We start from the raw sequence: 23,396 nt of genomic DNA on the forward strand, positions 1-23,396 counted from the left end.
CCAACGCATTGCACTGAATTTTTTTCAGTGTCATCAAACATTCGTTCTTTGATACATTTCTTTTTATAACTACCACAGAACTAATGTAGAAAAGGAGAGCGCATCATAATTGAGTATTTCGAGCATAAATAATCTACGTATTCTAAATTTAAACTGGACCAATGTATACGTCAAAGTCGACACAATTCGATGCAAGAATGAATAATAAGTCACTGAGGCAGAATTTGGAATACTTCAAAATATTGCATCATTATTGTCGCCTTCGGCAATGAAAGCCTAGAAACTCCTCAGCACATCTAATATAAAAGATTTTATGCAGGGCCATAATTCATGGTATCCTTATGGTTAGTGCAGAAGCAGCAGCAGAATTGGTGCTGAATTGGCAAAGATTTTGTTTCGTAAGACCTGTTTATCATTGGCCGGCTGCCTTCGCTAATAAAATATCTAACATCAGCGTTTCCTGGGGCCTCCTTTTACGAATAATTCTAGTGTAGGAACTCTTTTGCGTATATCATAAGTGGATCCTAACACATACACCAGTGCTTTTTGTATTAACTCTTTGACGCCACTCCTGCAAGGGCCCCTACCTTGGGCCTGCAGTACTGTAAAATATTACGCTTCAGGTGAAATCACTAACATTAACTTCATTTGTGCTGTCCATTTCAGTTCAACATCACGGCGAACTTTGAAGAGAAGCAACTAAGCCAAGCTGAAATACTGACGCGAATTTCTCGTAGTAAGTATACCTGGAAAACATGTATTATTCAACTTGTTCAGCAGATAAGCCAACAGTCCCAGAGAAGGAGGACAAGCAGACGTCGCATGTTCTCAAAACAGGAAAGGGACCGAAACTATCCGTGGTTCTTGCATTGGCGACAGGCAGCAAGTATTTTAAGGAAGCTGAGGCAATGAGCTCAGTGCTGGAGACCTGCCTTTCGTCCAATTAAAAAGCAATGGTTTCGGAAACGGTGAAACAGCTCACCTAGCTTAGTGCCGCGATTTTGTAGCAGCTAGTGCCTTCCGCTAGAGTCTATGCCACACTTATCATCCACCGTTCACGGCCGACTGATCGCATTCATAACACGGGAGGAGCACCACTCTGATCACTGACGGTGAGCTTAGGTTTATTTGAGGCTTCCTTGTGCTCGCGAGAAGATAGTGGCTTATTTGGTCATCGATCTTAGGCCAGATATGGCGAACTTTCGTTAGATGACACCGTGAAGCTGGCTCACGTTATCTGTCAGCAAAACAACTAGACAAAGACGAAAAAGGAGAGACTGTGTTTACAAATAGCTTTCGATTACAGGCTCTACTTAGCATTCGAAATTCCTTCCATAAGATCGGAGGCGCAACAAAGGATTTTTATTGATGCTGTAGCTGGCATTTTCTTTCCAATTTGTAGAATATCCAAGCATTATTAAACTGACTGTAAACGGGAGTCGTTAAGAACGACAAAGCACATCGCCATTGGACCTTGTTAAATTGCGCGTATCTCGTTCAATATACAACGACCATAGCTCGAAATGAATTTCACCGTCTAATGTGGTACAGGCATTCCTCTACATAGACATCTGTGCCGTAGTGCCGGCGTTGCCTCGGAAATGTTGACGTAGCAAGAGTTACTCGTAATTTTGGGTATGCAACTTAGCTAACACTGCTAACCGTAATTCACCTGTAAGTTTCTACGAACTACGAATCTTACACCAGTAACATTAATTGACATCCGAATGATGCATGTCAGTGACATAAACCAATGATTTTACACTTTATTTTTTATTTTTTGTGGCCTGTGCTATTTCCGATCTACATAGATCAGACGTGGTTGTGCCCTCAGACATTTTTGGACAGCTTACAAAGTACAGACAGGACGTGAATGCCATCTCTTTCATTAATTCCTTTGGCATGTATTCACAAACGATATGCTCTGTGTTTCAGGCATCCAAAAAAAAGACGTGCGCCCTAGGAGCAACCTGAAGCCCAACTATCACATGGAGGTCTGCGCAAGGTGAGATCTTCAACTTCTCCGATTACTACAGTCAATTATTCGATGACTACAGCTATGCATAAACAATTTCACGAAATGCCATTTCATGATACAGAAAGCAAGGCCCCCTTTTTACCATTTCGTGATAAAAACAGCTTCGCTAGCATTAAGTATAAACACATATACGCAGGAAAGTAAGTAGATGTTGCCGCTAAAGTAATGCACCAAGCGATGGCAACCTTCAGACAGGCTTCAGATGATCGCGTCGTATGGATTGTGACCTAAGTAGTAAAATAAATCCCAAACGAAAATTGATGGTGCACGATACATGCTATGGCGTTCAATGTAAATAAATCTGCTTGACGGCTACAGGTTACGGCGAGCAACCCAGATAGAATGACGGTGGCAAAAGAAGTGTAATTTTAAAACCACGCGATTCGCGCATAAGTGCCTGGTGGAAGCTTGCGCCTTTAGTAAAGAATCGCTCCCGCGGCAACGCCTTACACACATTTCCTAACAGTTATAACACCGGTTGCTGATATACCGATAGCATCAATTTTTTACTGTTAGGACATCTGATGCTTTGAGCGCACCCGCTTAAGGATTAGAAGCCCGCGCACTTTCCCATCAGGTCAGAAAGTTTGCACCGACTCTCGAACGAGCTGAAATTTCGATTCAGATGAAATGCCAAATATAGGCCGTCCAATTCACTCTTCAGTCACGGAGATGGGAATATGTGATGTGCACGTTTTTGCTTTCGGTTGTTCTTTCCAGCTCTTTCGGTGAGCATTCGGTTGGATCGACTGTGGAAATATTGGACACAAACAATTGGGGGGATATAAGCGCGGTTTCTAGGGGAGAACGCTGCCTTTCGCGAATATTTCATCACACAGGCAACGCATCGCAATGTGTACGAGAAAGTATATTCTGAACGCCTATAGAGCCGCACATTCCTAGTGCAGCAATGCTTTCTTTTCTGCTGAACATTTGTTATTGGCACATTTATATGTGCCAACTTGAGTCTATTGGGAGGTTTGTGAAAATTGTCAAATTTTGCGGAGATAAGTAAGATTTGCAAAGAAACATTTGCATGAAATGGAATTCAAAAGCGGCTCTATTTAACTCAGCGATCCAGGTTTTATTTCTCTCAAGTAGCGTATCCCTAAAATATTTATTTATTTTTCCAACATCGCAGTTTTCCTAACATAATTGCAAAATGTAACAGTCTCTTGACATAAACTTGTCGCAAGCGATGGCCGCGTAGGTAACCGTGAGGTCGCTGGTTCGAGTCCGACACAACTGTGGTATTTTTTCGCCACTTTGGCGATCGACTTCCCCATGGATGGATGGATGGATGTTATGAGCGTCCGCTTTAGAACGGGGTGGTGGGTTGCGCCACCAAGCTCTTGCTACTATACTGCCTAATATCCTACCTAGGTTAAACAATGAAAAAAGAAAAAAAAACACTCTGAACTATCAGGCCCAAATTTTCTGATCCCCTATTGCGAACTGAGCTTTTGTACGTCGCCGTCTTTTGTCGTTTCCCTACTTTTCTTCCACCACTCCTCCAATCGCCTCTTAGTAATGTATATTGCGGACATGTTCATTGTCCCAATGGGCAGTGAACAGCGTCACTGTTTTGTTATTGCTGGAATTGTGAATTTCGGAGTCTCAGCTAGAGTTTCATTCTCCCAACAGGCACAAGTAGAAGGCGTGATGAGAAAGCTAAGAAAATAGAAATCGGCAGAAACCATCTCACGCTGACTGTCGGCGGTAATGCGTTTTGCGTTGAATCAAAATAGCGGCACAACTTATCGTCAGCCTCGAAACGAGTTACGCATGAGGCGTGTACTGCAGCGGGACTCTTCTTTCGCGCTTCCCTAAAGGCTCTACTGCCACCGCTGCGAAGCCTGCGGCGACTATAGGCTCCTCCGGCGCACGTCTTTGTGGACACGCCGCGCCATCTGCTGGCGCTGCCGAGAAGTCTGCACGTGGCCTCCGAGACGAGAAGCGTGATGCGCCGGTGCCTGCGAACGCTGAGAATTGTTCCCTCGCTTGGCCGCACACCCAGTACCGCGTACTCAGTGACACAAGTTGGCGAGAGGTTGATTGAAGAGCGGCACATGCCTAGTGCATTTGCGGCGCAGCCTACAAAGCGTCGTACCCGCCGTGGTTGCTCAGTGGCTATGGTGTTGGGCTGCTGAGCACGAGGTCGCGGGATCGAATCCCGGCCACGGCGGCCGCATTTCGATGGGGGCGAAATGCGAAAACACCAGTGTGCTTAGATTTAGGTGCACGTTAAAGAACCCCAGGTGGTCAAAATTTCCGGTGTCCTCCACTACGGCGTGCCTCATAATCAGAAAGTGGTTTTGGCACGTAAAACCCCAAATATCATTATTACTAAGCGTCGTGCTGCTGTCCTTGATGAGACCTCGTGACGTGGGTTGGGTTCCGCTCAGCGTCGGATAAACTTAAGGGATCTTTCTCGTCATTGTAGAGCTGCACATTGTAGAGCTACATGGGTACCTAGTTACCCAAGTTCGCGTTCAAGACCTTCATCTAAGAGCGGCATGCACTTACTGGCACATACGCTGTGACCCAAGTCAGCGTGAAAGAGACTCATTGAACAGAGGTACATACCCTCGCCGCATACCCAGTCCCACATCCCTAGTGGCCCATGTTGGCGTCAAAATGTTCGTTAGAGAGCGGCACATAGGTACAAATTGCCACATTGGCATAAGTTGATTTGACGGTTGGTTTCGAATCCTGTTTTTTTAGTACAGCCGGCCTACGCTCTACCCATTCGACCATGGACTACCTAGAGACCTAAGTTTGCGGGTAAGCAGACAGGCGGACAGACAGACGGACAGGTGGACACACGGACAGGCGGACAGACGGACAGACGGACAGACAGCTTTTACTGTGCAGCGCACGTCGCTTCGGAGAGACAATTATCTCCTTGGCCTGCGGTATACGACTATCGATGTATATTCGTATCCCCAGTGGTTGAGCGTCTCGACGCGATCAAGCTCATCACGCCCTTTTTACTTTTTTGCTCCTTTGCAGCTTATATTTGTAAATGCGATTATCATTCCTAGGGTACTTCACTTGCGTCTCGGGAGCTGTCTGTCTATCCATCTATGTACCTATCTATCTATCTGTGTCCCTAACCGTTTTTTTCCGCCGACTGGAGTCACTGGGAAGTTTGTGGTCTATTGCGTAGACCAATCGGGCTGCTGTGCTGACGGAACCGCTTTCCAAACCAACCGCCGGACCATCTTGGGTCGCTGGGTATGTGGCACTGGGCAACTATGTGACACAAAGCATGAGCAGCTCTTCAATGGCAAAAAAAAAAATTATTTAATGTTTATCCAGTGCGTGGATGGAATCGAGCCCGCGTCATATGTATTTAGACAAACTACTCTGAATGTAGATTCACACAGGCGCCACGTGCGGACTTCGTGACGGCGCCGCCGGGTGACCCAGTATGTCGAGAGGGAAGCTCGAGAGAGGAGCCCGGCTGCATACACGCTTCACACATGACGCGTTTCTGTGGCGGCAATGCGGTGTTTCGCAACCTTGCTTCGTTGTTGTTCGCAATAACGCCGACACTCATAGTGAGATGGGCTCTCTGCCGCAATTTCTTTTTCCTGGTTTCTTCCATTTTTTTGTTACATTCCTTTAGTAGCACGACCTGTGGTGACCGGCCGCACTCTATTTTAGGGCGAAGGCCTTATATGGCTAATGGGACGATAATTTGACCGTTCGGCGTCATGGCAGCAAAATTCAGTGGCACCGAAATTGGGCTCGAACCCTCGACTGTTGGTGGGGCTCGAACGCCCGACCTTTGGTTTAATTACGACAAAGTGGATTAAGATGGACTAAATTCATCCTCTCGAACTCACGGCCTTTGGCGGGAGTCGAACCCGCAACATTTGATGTTAGCGAGGGCGAAGTTAAGTAAGGCACAGTCAACTACGGTAGAGTTAAGTCATTCGAACCTACGACCTTTGGGGGGGGGGGGAGAGAAAACAAGTAATATGAAGTAATAACGCATTCGCATGTCAAGTAATGTATGTCTCGTGAGTGCGCAGGCTTTCGCCTTCATCCTTTTTAGCGTATGCTAAAGTGACTATCGACGTCTTTATAATTGTTCAGCTTTATTCGTTGAGATTTGTCATCTTGTTCTTTCTATCCTCTTTCCTTCGCTTGTTCCTAGCTTACATTTCTGCGCTTCTGTCTCCTTCTCATTTCTGAAGAGTAGACAGGCCTTGTGTCTCTACCAGCGGCAGTAGCCAGCCTGCTCCTTGCTTTGTCTTTCCTTTCTTTGAAGTGCATTTATTAGAAACCAAACAATAAATAATACTTATTATTTCGCATTCACGAAGAAAAGTGGTCTGATGATATAGCTTTTGCAAGTTCATTGTTATAGTGACAGCTGCTTTCAAGTAAAATACGTTCAAGCTGACGTTTTTCACGGAATATATTTTTTTCCCGGCTGCGAAAAACAAATGCCAGCTTGCACAGAACAATTCACGGCACGAGGGCTTCAATTCAACATCTCCCGTTTAGAGTAACCTATTACTCCCACTGCCATGGCACACCTTCTCATATCGTTTTTCAGTGACCAACAGCGTGCAACATCTGCTAAAATTTCACTCCTGCGCGACTATAGACTCAAACATCGTTTTCTGTCTATTCCGATAGAGTTGAAATGCAAAAACTCTCGTGCATCGTGCTCGACAGGTTGGACGATAAAGAGCCCAAGGTGATAAAAATTACTAATCTATAGCCCTCTTCCACTACGGCAGTAGTGGAAGAGGGCTCAGCACCCATAGTTTTGGAATGTTAAACTCCCCAATTTACTAAGAAAGTCTCATTTGTGTACTGAAAATCCTTGTGGCGATCCGCAGTTTGGGCCGGTAATATGAACTCTTGCTGTTATTTTCATTATCATTAAAATAAACCAGTAAGTCAACGCGGAAAATCTGCTTGGACGTTGCCCAGTGTCATACCGCGCTGTTTCCGTGGCAGCTGTAACCGCTGAAGTCTAAACTTACTTCGACACGTGGAGGTTTCTTTAGTTGGTCGCGCATTCGTTTCCTATGCCGCCCCAATTTGGGCATATGCATATCGTTCACCTAAGGCAGCGAACGTAAAAAACAGACCTATCAGCATAGAGCGAGCCGAAAATAGAATCGCTCACTATCGGCGGTTGCGGCAAAGCCACGGTTGCCATAGCCACGACACGGGCCCACGGTGTAGTCACCAGGCAAGTTTTGAGGAGATCGCGGGCTTGCGCGCAATCTTTATGCGAATTTGGGACACGTTCGATTACAACGTTCAAGCCGTCTGCAGTACTTCGGGGGTTGACGGAGTGGTTGCTTTTTTTTTTTTTTTCACGGGCAAAAGCTAAACCCGGACTGTGAGAGGCGCCGTGTAGTGAAGGACTGCGAATTAATTCAGACATCCCAAAATGTTTTCGCTTCTGCCCAAATTCTCGGCATGCAGGCGCTTTTCGCGTTGTGGCACCATCAGAACACGACGGCCGCGGCCCAAAATTACGCTCGCGATGTCGCACTCGGCACCACAACGCCGCGATCACTAAGCAGTATATTAGGCAGTGCGATAATACAAGCGCGGGTCCCACAGTTCAAGACTATCAGGAGGACCTCCTATGAAGAAAAGAAGGAAAGACCCATAATCAATATCCGTAGGTATATGGCAACTAAACCAAATCAAACCAAATATTTATTTATTTATTTATTTGTTTGTTTATTTATTTATTTATTTATTTATTTATTTATTTATTTATTTATCTATCTATCTATTTATTTATTTATTTATTTATTTATTTATTTATTTATTTATTTATTTATTTATGTATCATAGATTACAAGGGAAGTGGGGTAAGGAACTGTAGCAAACGCATATAGATACAGGCATGTACACATGTGTGACTGCACCATAAACATACAAATAGGTTAAACGACAAAGATACTCGCAAACAACAAAATTATATTATGCACGGGTTTAGTATGATGGCATAAAATAAACTGAACAAACAACGTGCACTGCGCCACCCAAGATATAGATACCAAGAATACGCAGACGCGGAAGACATAATTCTTAAAGCAACTTATTTCATCCTTTAAAAAAAAAGTATTATGCGGTTTCTTCTGCGTAAAAGCTAAAACCGCAGTCAAAATAAGCAGCCATTTTTGCCGCCGATATCGGTCATAAATAAGCCAAGCCAATAGAAAAGTTTAGTGTCTTGTTTTGATAGTATGTTGGAGGCGTGTAGTTTAAATGCGTCTGTAACATTTTTTTTTTTCCGTTTCGAGTATGATATAACTTCTCCAATATAGCCTGTTAAAGACTATGGGGATCTGATAATGCCACATTTTGTCACAGTAGCCCGTTCTGGAACGCGATGTATTCCAGATATACACACTAAATTTAAATTTTAATATCGATACAAGAAAAGTTAATGAATGTGGTCATTTAAATATCTACATACAAACACGCAAGTACAGGCACAAAAAAAATGTTAGAAAAAGTACTAGGTAGGAATAAAATACAACTAGAGGTTTATATATCACTTTAGAATACAAAATGACGGCTACAAGTTTATGAATAAGGTGCCTTTTTAAGATACGAGGCTTCTTTCTTTTTTAACATCGTACGAAAACTAGCTTCAAAGTGTACTGCCCTCAGGCAATTAATTATCCGTGGTTAGTTCTGACTTAAGGAAGGTACGAGAAATTATAATGTCAAAAAATATTGTGCGATTAGGATGTGTTCGTGCAGAGTCCGTGGTTATTTTTTCGATGCGCGGCTCGTTTTGGTAAACCTGAAATTTAAACAAAATAATTTTATGTTTTTGAAAGGTATCAGGTCGACAATATTCTTACAAGGACCGTCTGCTATCCAGAACGGTTTCTCCGGTGATGGTGCCGAGAACACTTACCAGTGCTTGCCAAAGTTGCACTCATCTCGAGTTCACGTCTTGAGGAGCGCTGTTGCTATTGCTCGCAGTTAGCGCGTTGCCGACGTCTGCATACTCTTGTAGTTGAAGGAGCTCGCAGATTCAAAAATTCCGTTTAAAAACGTTACACGTGTTTTTCCAGGAAGCCACTGTGCGTATGGACACTCTCGATGATAAAGAAAGTTGGGGGTCCTTAATATCGTGAATCGGCACGTCATATATGTCCTGCACTAATTCGCTGTGCTTAGTCTGAGCTCTTGATTTTGTGGCGGCTGAGGATGTCAAATCCGTACGCGTATAGCAGGTGTTTCCTCTCGACGAGAGGCACTAATGAAGATTAATGTAAATGAATGCATCGTAAAGAGACGTTAGAACGTACCGTCGAGAGTGCCGCATAGTTTTTCTGAGTATTCATAAACGAAGCGAGATTTTGGATCCCAACACCATAGCACGACGAGGTCGGATATTCGATGGATGTATGATGCGACGGCTATAATTTGGATGTTTCAAACGCTGTTGATATGGTATACATAGCAAAAAGGAAACTAGAATACTTCACTGACTACTCGATTCCTCCCCGACTACCCGCTCACGCCCCCGAACTTGCCATTGGTGAAACACATCCTGGTGTACGCGCGCGCCAATACCCTCCTTAGATCCAGGTCACCACCCCTACCACCGCCAACTACTTCCAACACCGCCATGATATTTCTACACCTGTACCTGTCGTATGCGAATTAAAAGTTCAGACTTAGCGTTATATCAGTTTAGTTATTCGCTGTAGCCTGGGCAATTTGCTCAGCCGGAGACGGACACAGTACGCCCATTTCCTAGCTTATAACGGTTGACCGTACCAGAGACGGGCATAGATTAGAGCTCTCGTCTTGAAGCCATATAAGCACTGGTAGGGTTCCCCACACAACCCCTGAATTTCTTATGTTTCGCGGGAATAACTTAAAGTTATTGCGCACGGATAAAGACATTCATCCCATGGCCTAATTTATATCTGCTGGTCACAGCAAAAATTAAAATGTTTCCGCCTCTGCGCGATATGACTGCCACTTGCACGTACTTGTTTTTACCGTCCTACAAACATGTTGGCATTTTGTCTCTGAATCTTAGTCCTGCTCACAGTTAACTAAACGGTGTTCCGTAAGTTTTCTGGCTGACTAAAACAATAAATGCAAAATAAGTTTGCCTGAAACGGTCCTTTTGTCACCTTTTATCTTGACAAGATCAATCTGGCTCATTACGCACAATTTTTGGATACACATGTGCGCTAAAACATTGAGTCAAAACGCATCTGCTATCCCGCTTAGTCTAAACTAAATTCGAGCTAATGTAACTCCTTAGTTACGTAAGCGTCGCAGACTATCGGTGGCATTCCCCATCGCTTGAAATCAGTTTAGCCAGCATGGTCATGGTCATATGCGAAAGCCTCACAGCAGCTGACCAGTTTCATGTTAAGCTAGAAGTCTGTCACGCGAAGGAAAATAAGATTTTTTTTTTTTAGATACATACTACTGGAATTCGGTTGAAATTTATAGAATATACTCGTCGCAGTCCGCAAAAGGTGAGACCCCATCAAAATCTGGCGTCCCGCCACATTGTCTAGGCGAACACAATAGAACTGGCGACGATTTATCAATTGGTGGAATTTGTTTTGGCTTACCTATTGCTATACGCAAGAAGTGTGGTCCAGCAGTTCATTTGTTGATGACCCGTTGAAAGGACGCAGACTAACACACAACCTGTGACCTACGGCACTGCACAATGATCTAGTTTTATTATCGACTACATGTTACTTCGCTACAACTAAGGCGTTTCACTTTTCTTTTTTTTTGCTTTCTTGTTGTTTTTTATTTTACCCGCACAGCCCGCTTGCGGATCCTCCAGATGGTATGGTCATTTTCGAAGTTGGCCTGCTGACAGGATTCAAGCCCAACCTTACAGACTTGGAAAATGTGCGTGACATGACTTTTTTTGTTTTCTTTTCTCTTTGCTCCGCAGCTCCTGACATGACAGATGCGAAGTGTTGCGTCATCACCGAAATATGCCAGCGCGGTTGTGTTGGCGTTCGCTCACTATTCTCGCCTGCAGCGCCTGTCTGTGCTCAAAATATGTCGCGCGCTTTAATACTACCTTTGTTTTCAACATTCTGTCTATATTTTGTAACCAAGAGCGATATTCAGAAGCGTTCCACACACACAAAAAATGTTTTCGCCTCTGCTCTTTAACTTTACCACGTAGGGTGTAAAGAAAGCTCTATGTATAATTCAAATTTCTAACTCTATATGAAAGTACGTGGACGCGTCATTTCCATCTGGATTTCGTTTACAAGCATAGCAAACTTGCGACGATCCTGCAAAGCGCAACCTCTCCAGAAAGATTCTGGCCTGATCGTCTCGTCTCGATTTTCGCAGAAGTCTCAGTTTTTTTATCTTTTCTAGCCAGAGGCGGGCTTTCAACTAGTACGTAGTTAATGAACGGCAGTTACCAGTTTTGGTGGGTAATCCATGTAAAGGTTAAAGCCGTTACCGTGAACGCGCAGTTGATACAATGGTTGTTTCACCGGCCCTAAGGATACGCGTTTAAATAAATCCATGGGGCATCGATTGGAGCAGTGACCCTCTTTACATGCTAACCTGCACGTGGCGCTCGTTATGAGCAGAGTACTGCATCAGCTGCCATTTTTCGCAGTCATCAGGCTGCCAATATAAGAGTCTGGAAATCATTCCACGACAGTGATTAAAGACGGCATTTTGATAACTACGACAGCAGGCGTCGTCAGAGAATGCTTTAGTAGAACTTAAGAGATTGCCTGTATATATGCTTTCAAGTATGCCAGACATTGCTAACTCATTTGACCGACCTCCAGCAGATTCACACTGGCCTAGCTCTCCTTCAGGTTTTGCGCACCACATAGAACTCTCATTTTCATAAGGCACGCTCAATGACCTTCTTGTCTTGAGCGTTAGCCAGGGTAAGCGTGACCTGCAGTGGTCGTTAGAGGTACTACAGCGTCAATGGACCATTCCTACGCGCTTTTCAATTGCGACAAACTCCGATGGCTCAAGCACAATTTACAGCTGTGGAGCACAGATCAATTCTAGTAGTCCATACATATGTAAGTTTTCACGGACTAATGGGTAATTACCTATTTAATCGCAAGCATAGCGATGCTCGTAATCGCGGAATTGATATTGCACAGGCAAGTCGCTTCCATGGTCTGCTTTTTACTACACTGTCACCGAGTGCGGAACTATCGCCGCTGCGCTTCAAATGCTGAGCTCCTGCAGACCCAGAGACCTTGAGGTGCTCTTCAATTCGGAAACTGCCCGCCAAAATACGCAACGCGGCTCCTGTTTCAACAAGTTTGGGCAGCAGGCTGTGTATATTAACTGAGGCGTCTACAAGAAACACCGCTTTAATTGTTAACTTATTAAGTGGTGGACTGGGCTAGTTGGTAATCCAAACTAAACATGAACAGCGCAAAAGCAGGGCGGGGATAACAACGAGACGGGCCAAGCGCTGTCCCGTCCCGTCTCGTTTTCGTCCCAGCGCTGCATTTGCGCTGTTCGCGTTTGATGTCACGTCCCGACAAATTCCGTCACATGACTGAGTTGCTGAGAAAGAAGCTGCCGCTCGCCTCGCATAAACGGTATGCACTTAGCAACGCCACATACTTGCAGCCACAAGGATACATGCCACCTTAAAATCAGTGGTCCAGGCTCACTGCGTTATCGCTACGACGCCCTCTCAAGCCACCATCCATCACCAAGCAAGAAGAAAGGGGGTTAACCGAGGAGCCTGATTTTTGTTAGTCGTATCATAAGAAGCCAACAAACACTGACACCAAGGCCGACATAGGGGAAATTACTTGTGCTTTATAAATAAATAAAGAAACGATAAATTAATGGAAATTTCCATTTCAGTGTTCAGTTCAGTGTCAGTGTTCGTTGGCTTCTTATGACATCCATTACCAAGGGATTTCACCGAGTACATATTTCACTTTTGTACCGTATTCGCACACGTTGGCACCTCACGCTACATGGCTTCATAAGAAAGGCCGGGACTATTCACCGCACTGCGCCACTTATAATATATTTTTCTAAATGTTTACTTGATACCTCTGCCGGCCACAACTGAGGGCCACGACATGATGGAGTAGAAGAAATAGCGCAGCCGGACGCGCAGAATAAAAAGAATATTTAAATGAATTACGACTGAATTAAAACTGTAATTACGAGTATACTGTATCAAGAAATGACCATTAAGCTGCGCCAGAAAGAACGTACAAATGTGATTCTTGTCAAACCTACCAGGAAAAGCAATGCGGTAACGGACTGTTAAAAAAAAATATTTGAAAACATCCTTCTTGGCAGCAAAGCTCGTGAATTAAATATTGATATCTATGTCATGTCTCACGACTGCAATTAAACTAAAATTATACATCAAATTTAGACAGATTCTACCATGTATTACATTTTACACGCTTTTATTTCTCTACTTTTGTCCTAATAAATAGGTTTTGCAATCCTGCACGGGTATACAATACGGACATATACAACATCTGTCATAGAAATCATATGTAAAACGTAAAGTTATTTTTAGTATGCTCTATAAATGATGGTCAGTGATCTGTGAACCACGGCGAGCCATGCTGCCAAAGACCCTTCCAAAGAATGTTTCTTCATGATGTGTCTTATGAAACGCGTACGAGCACCGAAAAGCCTGTTTTTTTATTGTTCTTTTTTTACCTCACTTGTTCAGTGACTGCAACGTCTTCATCATGTTACCTGACCGCACGAATTTTCGTCGAACCCTTCGTAATGCACATGTCGCAGTGTTCATTGGCCCGTTTTGCCATTTCGTCCGCCCGGTCGTTCTCAGATAATCCAATGTGGCTGGGCACCCACTAAAATACATGATGACATTCTGCGCTCTGCACATACACCGCAAGTCACGGATTTATCAAGTTCGTGCGATGAAAAGTGAGCTTTATTCGAATGAAGTGTGTTCTGAACACATCTTTTTTTTTAAATTTAAAGTCAGTTGCAAACCATTAATGACACCACGATATCAAGTAAGCTGCTATTTATTCATAACCAGTCATTTCTACAAGAGACCTTGGGAAACAGCAAGCAATCATTGGCAAAAGATGGACACTGTAATTCAGCTTTGTCTATGCGAAGGTCGTTTATGAAAATAAAGAATAAGCAGCCAGACGACGTAACACTGGGGGTACACCTAAGGCCAATGATGATGAAATGTGGGCGAATAGTGAAAGCATCAGCCAAGCTCCAACGATGCGACAACGGGAGTTTCCTTTGTCGTGGTCCTGTTGAAGACAAGTCGCCTTGTCAAAACGTTGGCGCCAGGCTGAGGCCTCCCTTTTTCGTGCACAGTTCATCTATCGAAGAAAGGCGTTCATTTTCTTCTTTTTGCTTATTTTCTTCTTTTCCCAAGTGATCAGGCACATACTTATCTATAGAAGGCAATATGGCATGCTTAAAGAAAAGCCGCTGCATATTTGTTCACTTTTCCTCTGCATCACTACACCAGTTGAAAACGTTTCATATAATTCTGTGCAGCGGTCAGGTATATCAGTATCAAGCGGTAGGTCACCTAAAGATATGGCTATGGAATCAGCTGGTAAGAAGTTGTTTTCATCAGGATATCAAAAGAACAGTAAATGTCAAGCTGCTGAAAGACCATCCATGTTGAGCCGCCTTCCGTGCAGGATCTTACCCGTAAGCCTCGTATTTCACTTTACTGCTCTTTTACTGGATTTGCGTTAACTCGTATGCCACGAGCAAAGTTTTTTTTTACTTTGTGGCTACACAACGTTCCGGTTTCTTTTCTACGCACATGCAGCTCATCAGAGACAAAAGGATAGACGCTTACAATCTAGCAAGCCGCAAGATTGACTTGTATGTCCCCTCCATTTCAAGAAACACGACAACCTGTGTCAACTTCTCCCTTGAGCAAGAATTCAATGCTGGTTCTCTGCAGTCAAGCTACGTGAAAGTCTATGCTTACTACGATCCAGGTACGGTGTTTATTTATTCCTTATTTTTGTAGTCTTCCCATACACTAAGGGCAAAGAGTCATTGACGATATAAGCTGGCTTTCGCTTGATTTAGCGAAAAAGGGCGCAAAAGTGATAACAACAGTTATTTCTAGGACCCAAGAAAGGTAAGAAATGCACTCTAATGTGTTAGGGTCAACTGGCGCACGAGTTAATATGGCGCAGCACATATTTATTTTGGGTTTGCTACCTGCAGCGCCACTGTGCAGTTGAACATCATGGCATACAACGGCAAACAAATTTCCGCAAGATTCTATTTCACGCAGACTCGCGGAATGCAATGTTGAATATATAGCGGGTGTTTCAGCGAACACTTCCAAATGCTATTTTTAAATTGCCTGCGGCAGATAGCACAATTATAGTCCATCAGCTGGTCTACTCGAAGAGGTGGACATTACTTGCACAAAGAAATGAACTGTATATACTCACTAATTAAGTTTTTAACTAGTTAGCTCATGGCACTTATTGCACTTCACAAATTCCAGCTGGGGAGTTCTCAAGGCGAATCCACTTGGAACGAATTCTAGGTATGACACCAGTTTCTAGATACTAATTCCCGAACTTTGTTAAGAAATGCATTGACGTTCCAGCTACTTCTGTGCTTGAATGCATAAAACAACGTTTTGTTAAGAAAGTGGAACGACAGTGCATTATTACCGCAAGTTTGGCGGCGCATATCTCGTAAATGGGGTCATGCACACAATTATTTTGAAGTGGATATGCCTTGCAGTCTCACCCGCTAGAATTTGTAAATTGCAATATGTGGCATAAGGTAATTAGTTAAAACTTGATTAGTAAATTTTTCCGAATTAGTCGATTATGCATTTCAATTCTTTGTGCACGTAATGTGCGCCGCGCCCCTTCGAGTAGACCAACTCATGGGCTAGAATTCTGCTATCTGCCACAGGCAATTGTTTTTAAATTTTGAAACTGTTTGCTGGAACATCGTGCATAACAAGTGTTTCACCGAAGAGTTCAGTGAGTCTTCGAAACACTCCAGTAAAAGGGGTTATTCTTTCGCGATATTTTGTTTGCTCCAGAAGGCATAAGACAATTTTCGATATGCTGAATAACTCTAGCTTTATTAAGTTCACTCATTAACGTTTAACTAATTACTTTCATGCAAGTCTTGCAATGGTCGTGTTGAAGCTAGTCAGTTCATGCTCAAAGAATGTTTAATTAAAAGCGATCAGTTATGAAATATTCGTCTCCAAAAGCAACCGCAAAATACATCGGCATTCTTTTACTGCGCAATGCGTAAAAGACAGGCTTTCTATGACAATAATACGTCGAACATCAATAATTATCCACCCGTGCAAATAACGTGTATCCCCTAAGCCCCCATCCCCCCCTCCCCGCTTCCCAAGAAGAAAAGAACAGAGTAACCTCTTTATGTCATACTGCATTGTTTTTAAGACTCCTCTACCAGGCCCCGCCAGAAATTCATGTTTAAGCATAAAGTTATGCTCTGTTCCATGAAGCGTTATCCTTGAATTTTCAAAACGACTCAGTACTAGAGGAAATACATATGATATGTTGCGAGGAGATCATGCTATAAACGAGCTACCCCTCCAGCAGCGATAGTTTCTTCCGACAGCCTTGAATGTAGTGTCTGCAAGCAAATTGCTCCCTTGCCTCGATCCTATATACATCGTCGCTGAACACTCACGTTAAATTTACGTTACGTGTCCCGGCTCCATTTCGCTTTGTTTCTCTTCCTACCTTTGATGCACGGCGCAATTCATGTGACGTTCTTGAGTGTTCTGGGTCACACGGGAATTCCCCTGCCGTTTTCGCTGCTGATCTGTTCTCTGACGTCGAATAGGCGGGATCTGTGACGCTGACGGCAGGGTAATACCGGACCCTGGTGAGGAGCATTTTAAGAATTAGCTAAGGGCTTTAATTGAACACTTGAGATAGTACGCTTCATTGCTGAGCTACAGGCGTCATAGATAGGCCAGAGGACCTTTTTCCTGTTTTTTTTTTTCGGAATCACTTGAATTACCGCCCAGTTTTAGTTCAAACATTAGACATTTTTCTGTATTTTTTCAGAATATGTGCTTATAATACATTTTAAGCGTTCGTCGCTCCTTCTTTGCGTCGGGCACGACGACGAGAGGAATGCCGACGATGGTGGCAGCCATGCTACAGTATAATCAGTTTGCCCACGTTGATAGCTGTATTGTTTCATGTTGCAGATTTTTCCTGCGAACGATTTTACACGCCTGACAAGTCAAGTCCTTTGTTGAAGTTCAGCTGTGACCAGGAGGACGTCTGCACTTGCGCCGAAGGTGAACCTATAAACCTGATGTAAAAAAAAATAAAGAAAGAGATATATACATATATTATTTAGGAGGAGGAGGAGGAGACAAAGGGGAGAAAAGACGGGGAGGTTAGCCAGTGTAAGTACCGTCTGGCTACCCTGTGCTGGGGAAAGGGGTAAAGGGAATAAAAGGAGAAATAAGAAGAGGGGAAAAAAGTGGAAACCAGAAAAATCACACAGTAACGCGATACTACGCGCTACAACATTCAAAGGTGGTCGCACAATTCGCATGCCCTTAAAAACTTTAGCAGAGCCCTTAAGGCCTTGAGTGCCGAAGCCCGTCTGGACCAGTGTACTAGAACTTTTTCCTCTGTAAAGGCGCCATTGTCCAGTTTTTCAAGCGCGGTCACGAGCACTTTTCTTGGCGCTTCGTAACGGGGACAGTAACAAAGGAAGTGCTCAATCGTCTCCTCGTAGCCGCAGGTGTCACAAGTAGTGCTGTCGGCCATTCCAATGCGGAATGAATACGAGTTCGTGAATGCCACGCCGAGCCACAGGCGGCACAGAAGTGTTGCTTCCGCTCGTGGTAACCCTGGTGGTAGGCGGAGTTGCAGACGTGGATCCAATCTGTGGAGATGTGCGTTCGTGAATTCGCTGGTGTTCCGCAGATTCTGCGTAAGCTAGCCGACGATGGGAGCAAAGACTTGTTGCTGCATCTGTTCTTGACAGCGGTATGGGTATAATCTGGGCACCATCATGGGTCAACCGGGCAGCGTCATCCGTACTGTCATTTCCCGAAATCCCGCAGTGACCCGGTATCCACTGGTAGATGATGTTGTGTCCCTTGTTGACTGCGTGATGGTGGAGTAGTCGGATGGCTGCGACTAGTTGCACATTTGGTCCGTGGTTGAAAGGGTACATCAGACACTTGAGAGCTGCCTTTGAGTCACATAAGATGGACCACGAATGTGATGATTTGTGAACAATAAACTCCAGAGCAGCACGGATAGCTGCGAGTTCTGCAGCCGTCGATGATGTAATGTGAGATGTCTTGAACTTGAGGGTGACAGACTGTGCGGGAATCACCACTGATCCAGCTGAACTTTTAGAGGAGACAGAAGCGTCCGTGTAAACGTGGATGCGCCCTCCGTGCTTGTCATATATCACTGAAAGCCCGGTTTGTTTGAGGACGAAAGTTGACATCTCCGTTTTCTTTTTGATACCGGGAATAACAAGAAGAGCCTGGAGTATTATATGGAGTATATTATTTAGGATATCTACTAAGGGTAAGGTAGAAGTATCTATAATTGTCTCAAGGTTATAATTGAAAGGTTGATGCAGTTCTTAAAGAACAAGTGTTTATTGTACCCGCCGCGGTTGCTCAGTGGCTATGGTGTTGGGCTGCTGAGCACGAGGTCGCAGGATCGAATTCCGGCCACGGCGGCCGCATTTCTATGGAGGCGAAATACGAAAACACCCGTGTACTTAGATTTAGGTGCACGTTAACGAACCCCACGTGGTCGAAATTTCTGGAGTCCTCCACTACGGCGTGCCTCATAATCAGAAAGTGGTTTCAGCACGTAAAACTTCATAACTTTTTTTTTAGTGTTTATTGTGTCGACGTTTCGGCTGGAGACCGACCTTTCTCAAGACAGGGTCGGTCTCCGGCCGATACGTCGACACATGAAGCAGATGTTCAGAACAACTATATATATATATATATATATATATATATATATATATATATATATATATATATATATATATATATATATATATATATATATATATATATATATATATATATATATATATATATGCCGACGTTCTTTTTTTAAGAGTTACGTGCGAAAGTATTGGGTCGGCTTAGATTCAAGGATGCGGTTTCGCCAGAACCGCCAGGCACAGTCTACCGCAGAAAGGTCGAGACCACGAGGTGGAAAAATACGTTGTCGATTTAATCAGGACAAAAAAAAAACGCAGCGGAAATGTCGTTCAGAAGCCCGTCTACTCTGACATGCCTTCGACATGTCTACTTCGCTTAGTCAAGTATAATCAGATGCATCACACCGACACGGGACGAATTCCAGCCCAGCTCATACTGGGAGCATACCGATGGTGCAGCATCTCGATAGCGCTAGAGAAAACTAAGTACACTGTACTGTAACAGTTGCTGTTTACGAAGTTGTGAAGTCTGTTATTGACGCACATTTACGGAATTATAAACTTCGCGCTTCAATTTTTTCCAAATTTGCAAAATTTTCAGGCAACTTGGTGCCCTTAAATGCGTCTGACAGTGGGCAGGGCTCAGCTGTCTCTCTTAAATGCAACATCTTTCAGTTAAATCGGTTGAACGGCTGTCTAGTCTGTACTGTTGCTGCGTTTCGCATTTTTCTTTCTTTTTTTTTAATAAGGACAGCCGCGTTGGCTACCACCTAAAACGTTTTCTTAAATTCATGCGCGGGAAGCAGCATTGTAAGCAATTGTTTATTTCGTCATTTTCTCTCTCTCTCTCTCTCTCTCTCTCTCAAGGTGGCTGCCCTCCAGCGGAGCCGCTCGACCAGTTTATTAAAAACAAGAACGGCGGATTTTTTGAGGAAGAGGACCAACACGAACGTCTGAGAGAATTCGCCTGCGATGAAGTCGACTACGGTAAGGGCTCTGTCGTCGCGGGCCCACGTTGCTGTATTCAGCATGTTTATCTTACGAACAGCGGCGCAACCTATGCGCCGATGTGTCTGCGCTTGGAATCGCGGCGCGTCCGTACGGTATTTGGTTACAAAGTTGCAGCTAAAAATGAAGGCTGCCGTAGCTTCACAGCTTCCGGTGCAACGGCGTTACACATATAGACACATATAGACGTATAGACAGTATAGATAGACATTTTTATCTAATTCGATGCTGAGTATTTTCAGTGCGTTTTCTCGCCTAGCGTAGCAGCATGCATGGTGTTGCCCAGAAGCAGAGCGATAGCCGCAGAAAAACCAGTGCACGGCGTCAAGGTGAACCTGGGACTTGTGCGCGCTCGCTTTTCGGGCGCATTATTTTTGGCTGTTGATTTTTCCACAAATTGGTGGTCAAAACTTACGCAAGACTTCCAGAAAACGCAGATGCGTCAGGAGATGCACCTTCAAACAGCAACGGCGGAGCGAGTATGCACGTGTCGTTGCCATGGCAACCGCGCATTGGTGACTCCTTTCTCGGCCCTCGCTGCCGCTTGTTTACCTGCGCAGCTGGGATACGGCCGCTTCTCCAGATGGCGCGAGCGCGGTAACACCTCTCACATTGCTATCAATAGCAGTGAGCTGCAATGCATAGTTTCCCCGTTTTGGCTTGAAAATGCACGAAAGGCTGCTTAGTACAGTCGACAACAGTTTTGTCCATCGTAGAGTGCAAGCGATTGCCCATGCTATAAAGTAAAAAAAAAACTTAGTATGAGTTTTTTTGATTAGTACCCCTCCATACGTTGATGTAATTTTATCTTGACGTGCTGGCACATTTTACTGCGAACAGTAGTTAGAGAATGGGCCGATATTGTTCTTTGGGTACGCTTTTGTAAGCACGGCGCAACATAACGTACAAGCTAACTGCGCACGTATACCTGTGGTCAAGCCAACGACCGTACGGTTTGAGTGATTGACTTTATTGATCGGGGCTTTAGGATCCCAAACCAAAACACAAGCTATGGCAGACGCCATTGTGGTGGGCTTCAGGTTAAATTTTTCAGCACCTGGAGTTGCTTAATTTGCACACAAAACTCGGTACGCGAGCGTTTTTGCATTCCGCCTCCATCGAAACGCGGCCGCCACGGAGAGGAATCGAACCTGAGACCTCCTGCACAGCAGCAGAACGCCAACCTGCTGGTCCGCAGCTGCGAAATATGGCTTCAAGCCGAGAATTCCGACCACTACGCCATTTACTCTGTGGATGTTAAAATACAGGCAGGGCGATCGTGTCCACCAATACCGTAATGCAACGGAAAGAAATATTTTTGCGGAAATTCCTGCTTATTGGCTCAAGCTGTTATTGGTCGTCTCGGCGGGGACCACCAGAGGCAACGGCCGCTTTGCGCACTGTGCATGAGCCACATAAAATTAATACAACAGATAAATATACCGTAATGAAGTTATTTTTGTCAACACAAAGCTCATTTTTCGCTACAATTATAGGCGTTCACTCTCAAACGCGATCTTATATAAAATCAACGAGAAGTTAATGTCAAGTAGCACAACAGCAAAACTAAAATCCCTGTCCTTACACCTACAAACCTGCAACACGATGTACAACTGGCTACGTATATTTGTTCCCAATCGGCCGGATCTCACTCTGAACAGCGAGCTGGAATGTTACTGATAGGAAGCCACCTCTACGCAGGACGAAATTAGCGAGACAGTATCACCAAGTAATGTGCCAGAGCCTCCGTGAAGTGTGCCAACACAAAGCGCACAGGCACGTAATTCCTCTGCCACAGCATAGGTGTAAAAGTTTCAAGTAAAGCGTTATTACAGCTATCCACGCCGCTCTCTTATTATGGTGACCTCTTAAGAAGGCACGCATTTGCTCACTTAAATATATAACCATGTCAAACAGTTGTATTACCTCGAAGCTTCACCTCCAAGCTCTGAAATAATAATGTGTGTGCATATTTACTTCTCTAAACCTTATTAAACTGGAACCTATACTGCGCGCGCACTCTTAACACTTTTGAAGGTTAAATGCGCCAGGTCGTTCAGACGTGATCATTGTGATTAGTGCGACGAGTTAGATTGCCCAAAAGTTTGGTAGCCCTTCGTGCATTTTGACTTAGAAACATGCAGTATGTCTGCATGCAGTTTGTTATCACTTATGCTTCATATAAAATTAGGATACGGTAAAGTAACCACAATTCATCGCTGCCCCGTTTCGTTACACGAACAGCATGGAGCGGAAATGCGACGTGGAATACCTCCAAGGATGGATTCATAGAAGTGACCTTCCATATCACGCAAGTTCTGAAACCAGGTAAGCACTTTAAACTGGACCTTGACTAATTGAAGTTCGATTAATAGAACGGTCTTGACTATGACCTAAGTTCAATAATTGCAACACATTTTTTTACTGTTTGTTCTGTCGGTTCAAGTTAAGTTTTCATCACTGGGAAAGACCAGCGACGCTAAATTAAGTTGAGAAGAAAGCGTTATCTGTTTACTAGAACCGAATTCACAACTTTCGTAAGATCTTTCTTTTATTGGCCGACCGCCTTCGTTAATATATTCACGATTCCCCTGCGCCCCACTTTTGCATGCGAAGTGCTTTGTGAATACGGTCCCCATTTATGAAGCGACAGTGGACCGGTTGTCGTGTGTCATCATAGGAAGGATATGAAGTAGTCAATAGCACTGACTCAATTTGGCCAATACATCATACAGCATTTGGCAGACGCGTTCAGACCGTGATGTGCAGGCGATGAGCCATACGAAAATTCAGAGCCTGTATTAACAGCCCACAGTAATATTTTATAAATAATTTCTTAAATCCATTAGGTAGGTAAACATATACTTCTTTTATTTCCTCCTTTTTTTTTACCTAATATTCCCACTCTGCGAAAGTGCGAGGACGACGATAGTTTCTCTTAAAAGGCTACAGCATCAATCGTCTTCATTTATTTTAATACTCAAGTCTCGAGCACTTCCCGAAAAGAAAAAATAAGGATTGCGTTTGCAGTTAGAATTGCCGCCGTAAGCAAATTTACTCGGAGGCAAATAGAATGCACGACAGATGAATCACAGCGTTGAGATGAAGCACTCGGCGTGTGATAATACATATCAAGAGAGCGAGAAATTACTTTGAACACGTCATGGTGCACTTCACGGCGTTAATAGATAGGGATGAGTCTGCTGATTGTGCCAGATGCTCCGAAGAGTTGCAGTATGAGACAGACGTGCAGACATTCTGACTCTCGCGTCCGGCAGCAGTTGTACGGCTTGGTAGTTTACTTTCCTATCTTTGTCAAAACGGGGAATGCCTCCTCATCTCTGACAATCAGTGATCAATGAAACGAAGAACAGCGCTTGTTAATACAAAAAGAAAA

General features: G+C 44.1%; 1 protein-coding gene across 1 annotated transcript in view; it reads left to right on the forward strand.

The window, feature by feature from the left end:
- Positions 1-23,396, forward strand: part of LOC139054242 (A.superbus venom factor 1-like) — a 124,497-nt gene that overhangs the window by 96,126 nt on the left and 4,975 nt on the right. Inside the window, exons 31-37 of the mRNA XM_070530955.1 lie at positions 667-736; positions 1,936-2,005; positions 10,849-10,936; positions 14,850-15,024; positions 17,262-17,354; positions 19,859-19,978; positions 22,244-22,327. Of these exons, the coding sequence (XP_070387056.1) occupies positions 667-736; positions 1,936-2,005; positions 10,849-10,936; positions 14,850-15,024; positions 17,262-17,354; positions 19,859-19,978; positions 22,244-22,327 (700 nt within the window). The remainder of the gene's footprint in view (positions 1-666; positions 737-1,935; positions 2,006-10,848; positions 10,937-14,849; positions 15,025-17,261; positions 17,355-19,858; positions 19,979-22,243; positions 22,328-23,396) is intronic.

The sequence above is a fragment of the Dermacentor albipictus genome, chromosome 1 (genome assembly GCF_038994185.2).
Source record: "Dermacentor albipictus isolate Rhodes 1998 colony chromosome 1, USDA_Dalb.pri_finalv2, whole genome shotgun sequence".
In the NCBI taxonomy this organism is placed as follows: domain Eukaryota; kingdom Metazoa; phylum Arthropoda; class Arachnida; order Ixodida; family Ixodidae; genus Dermacentor; species Dermacentor albipictus.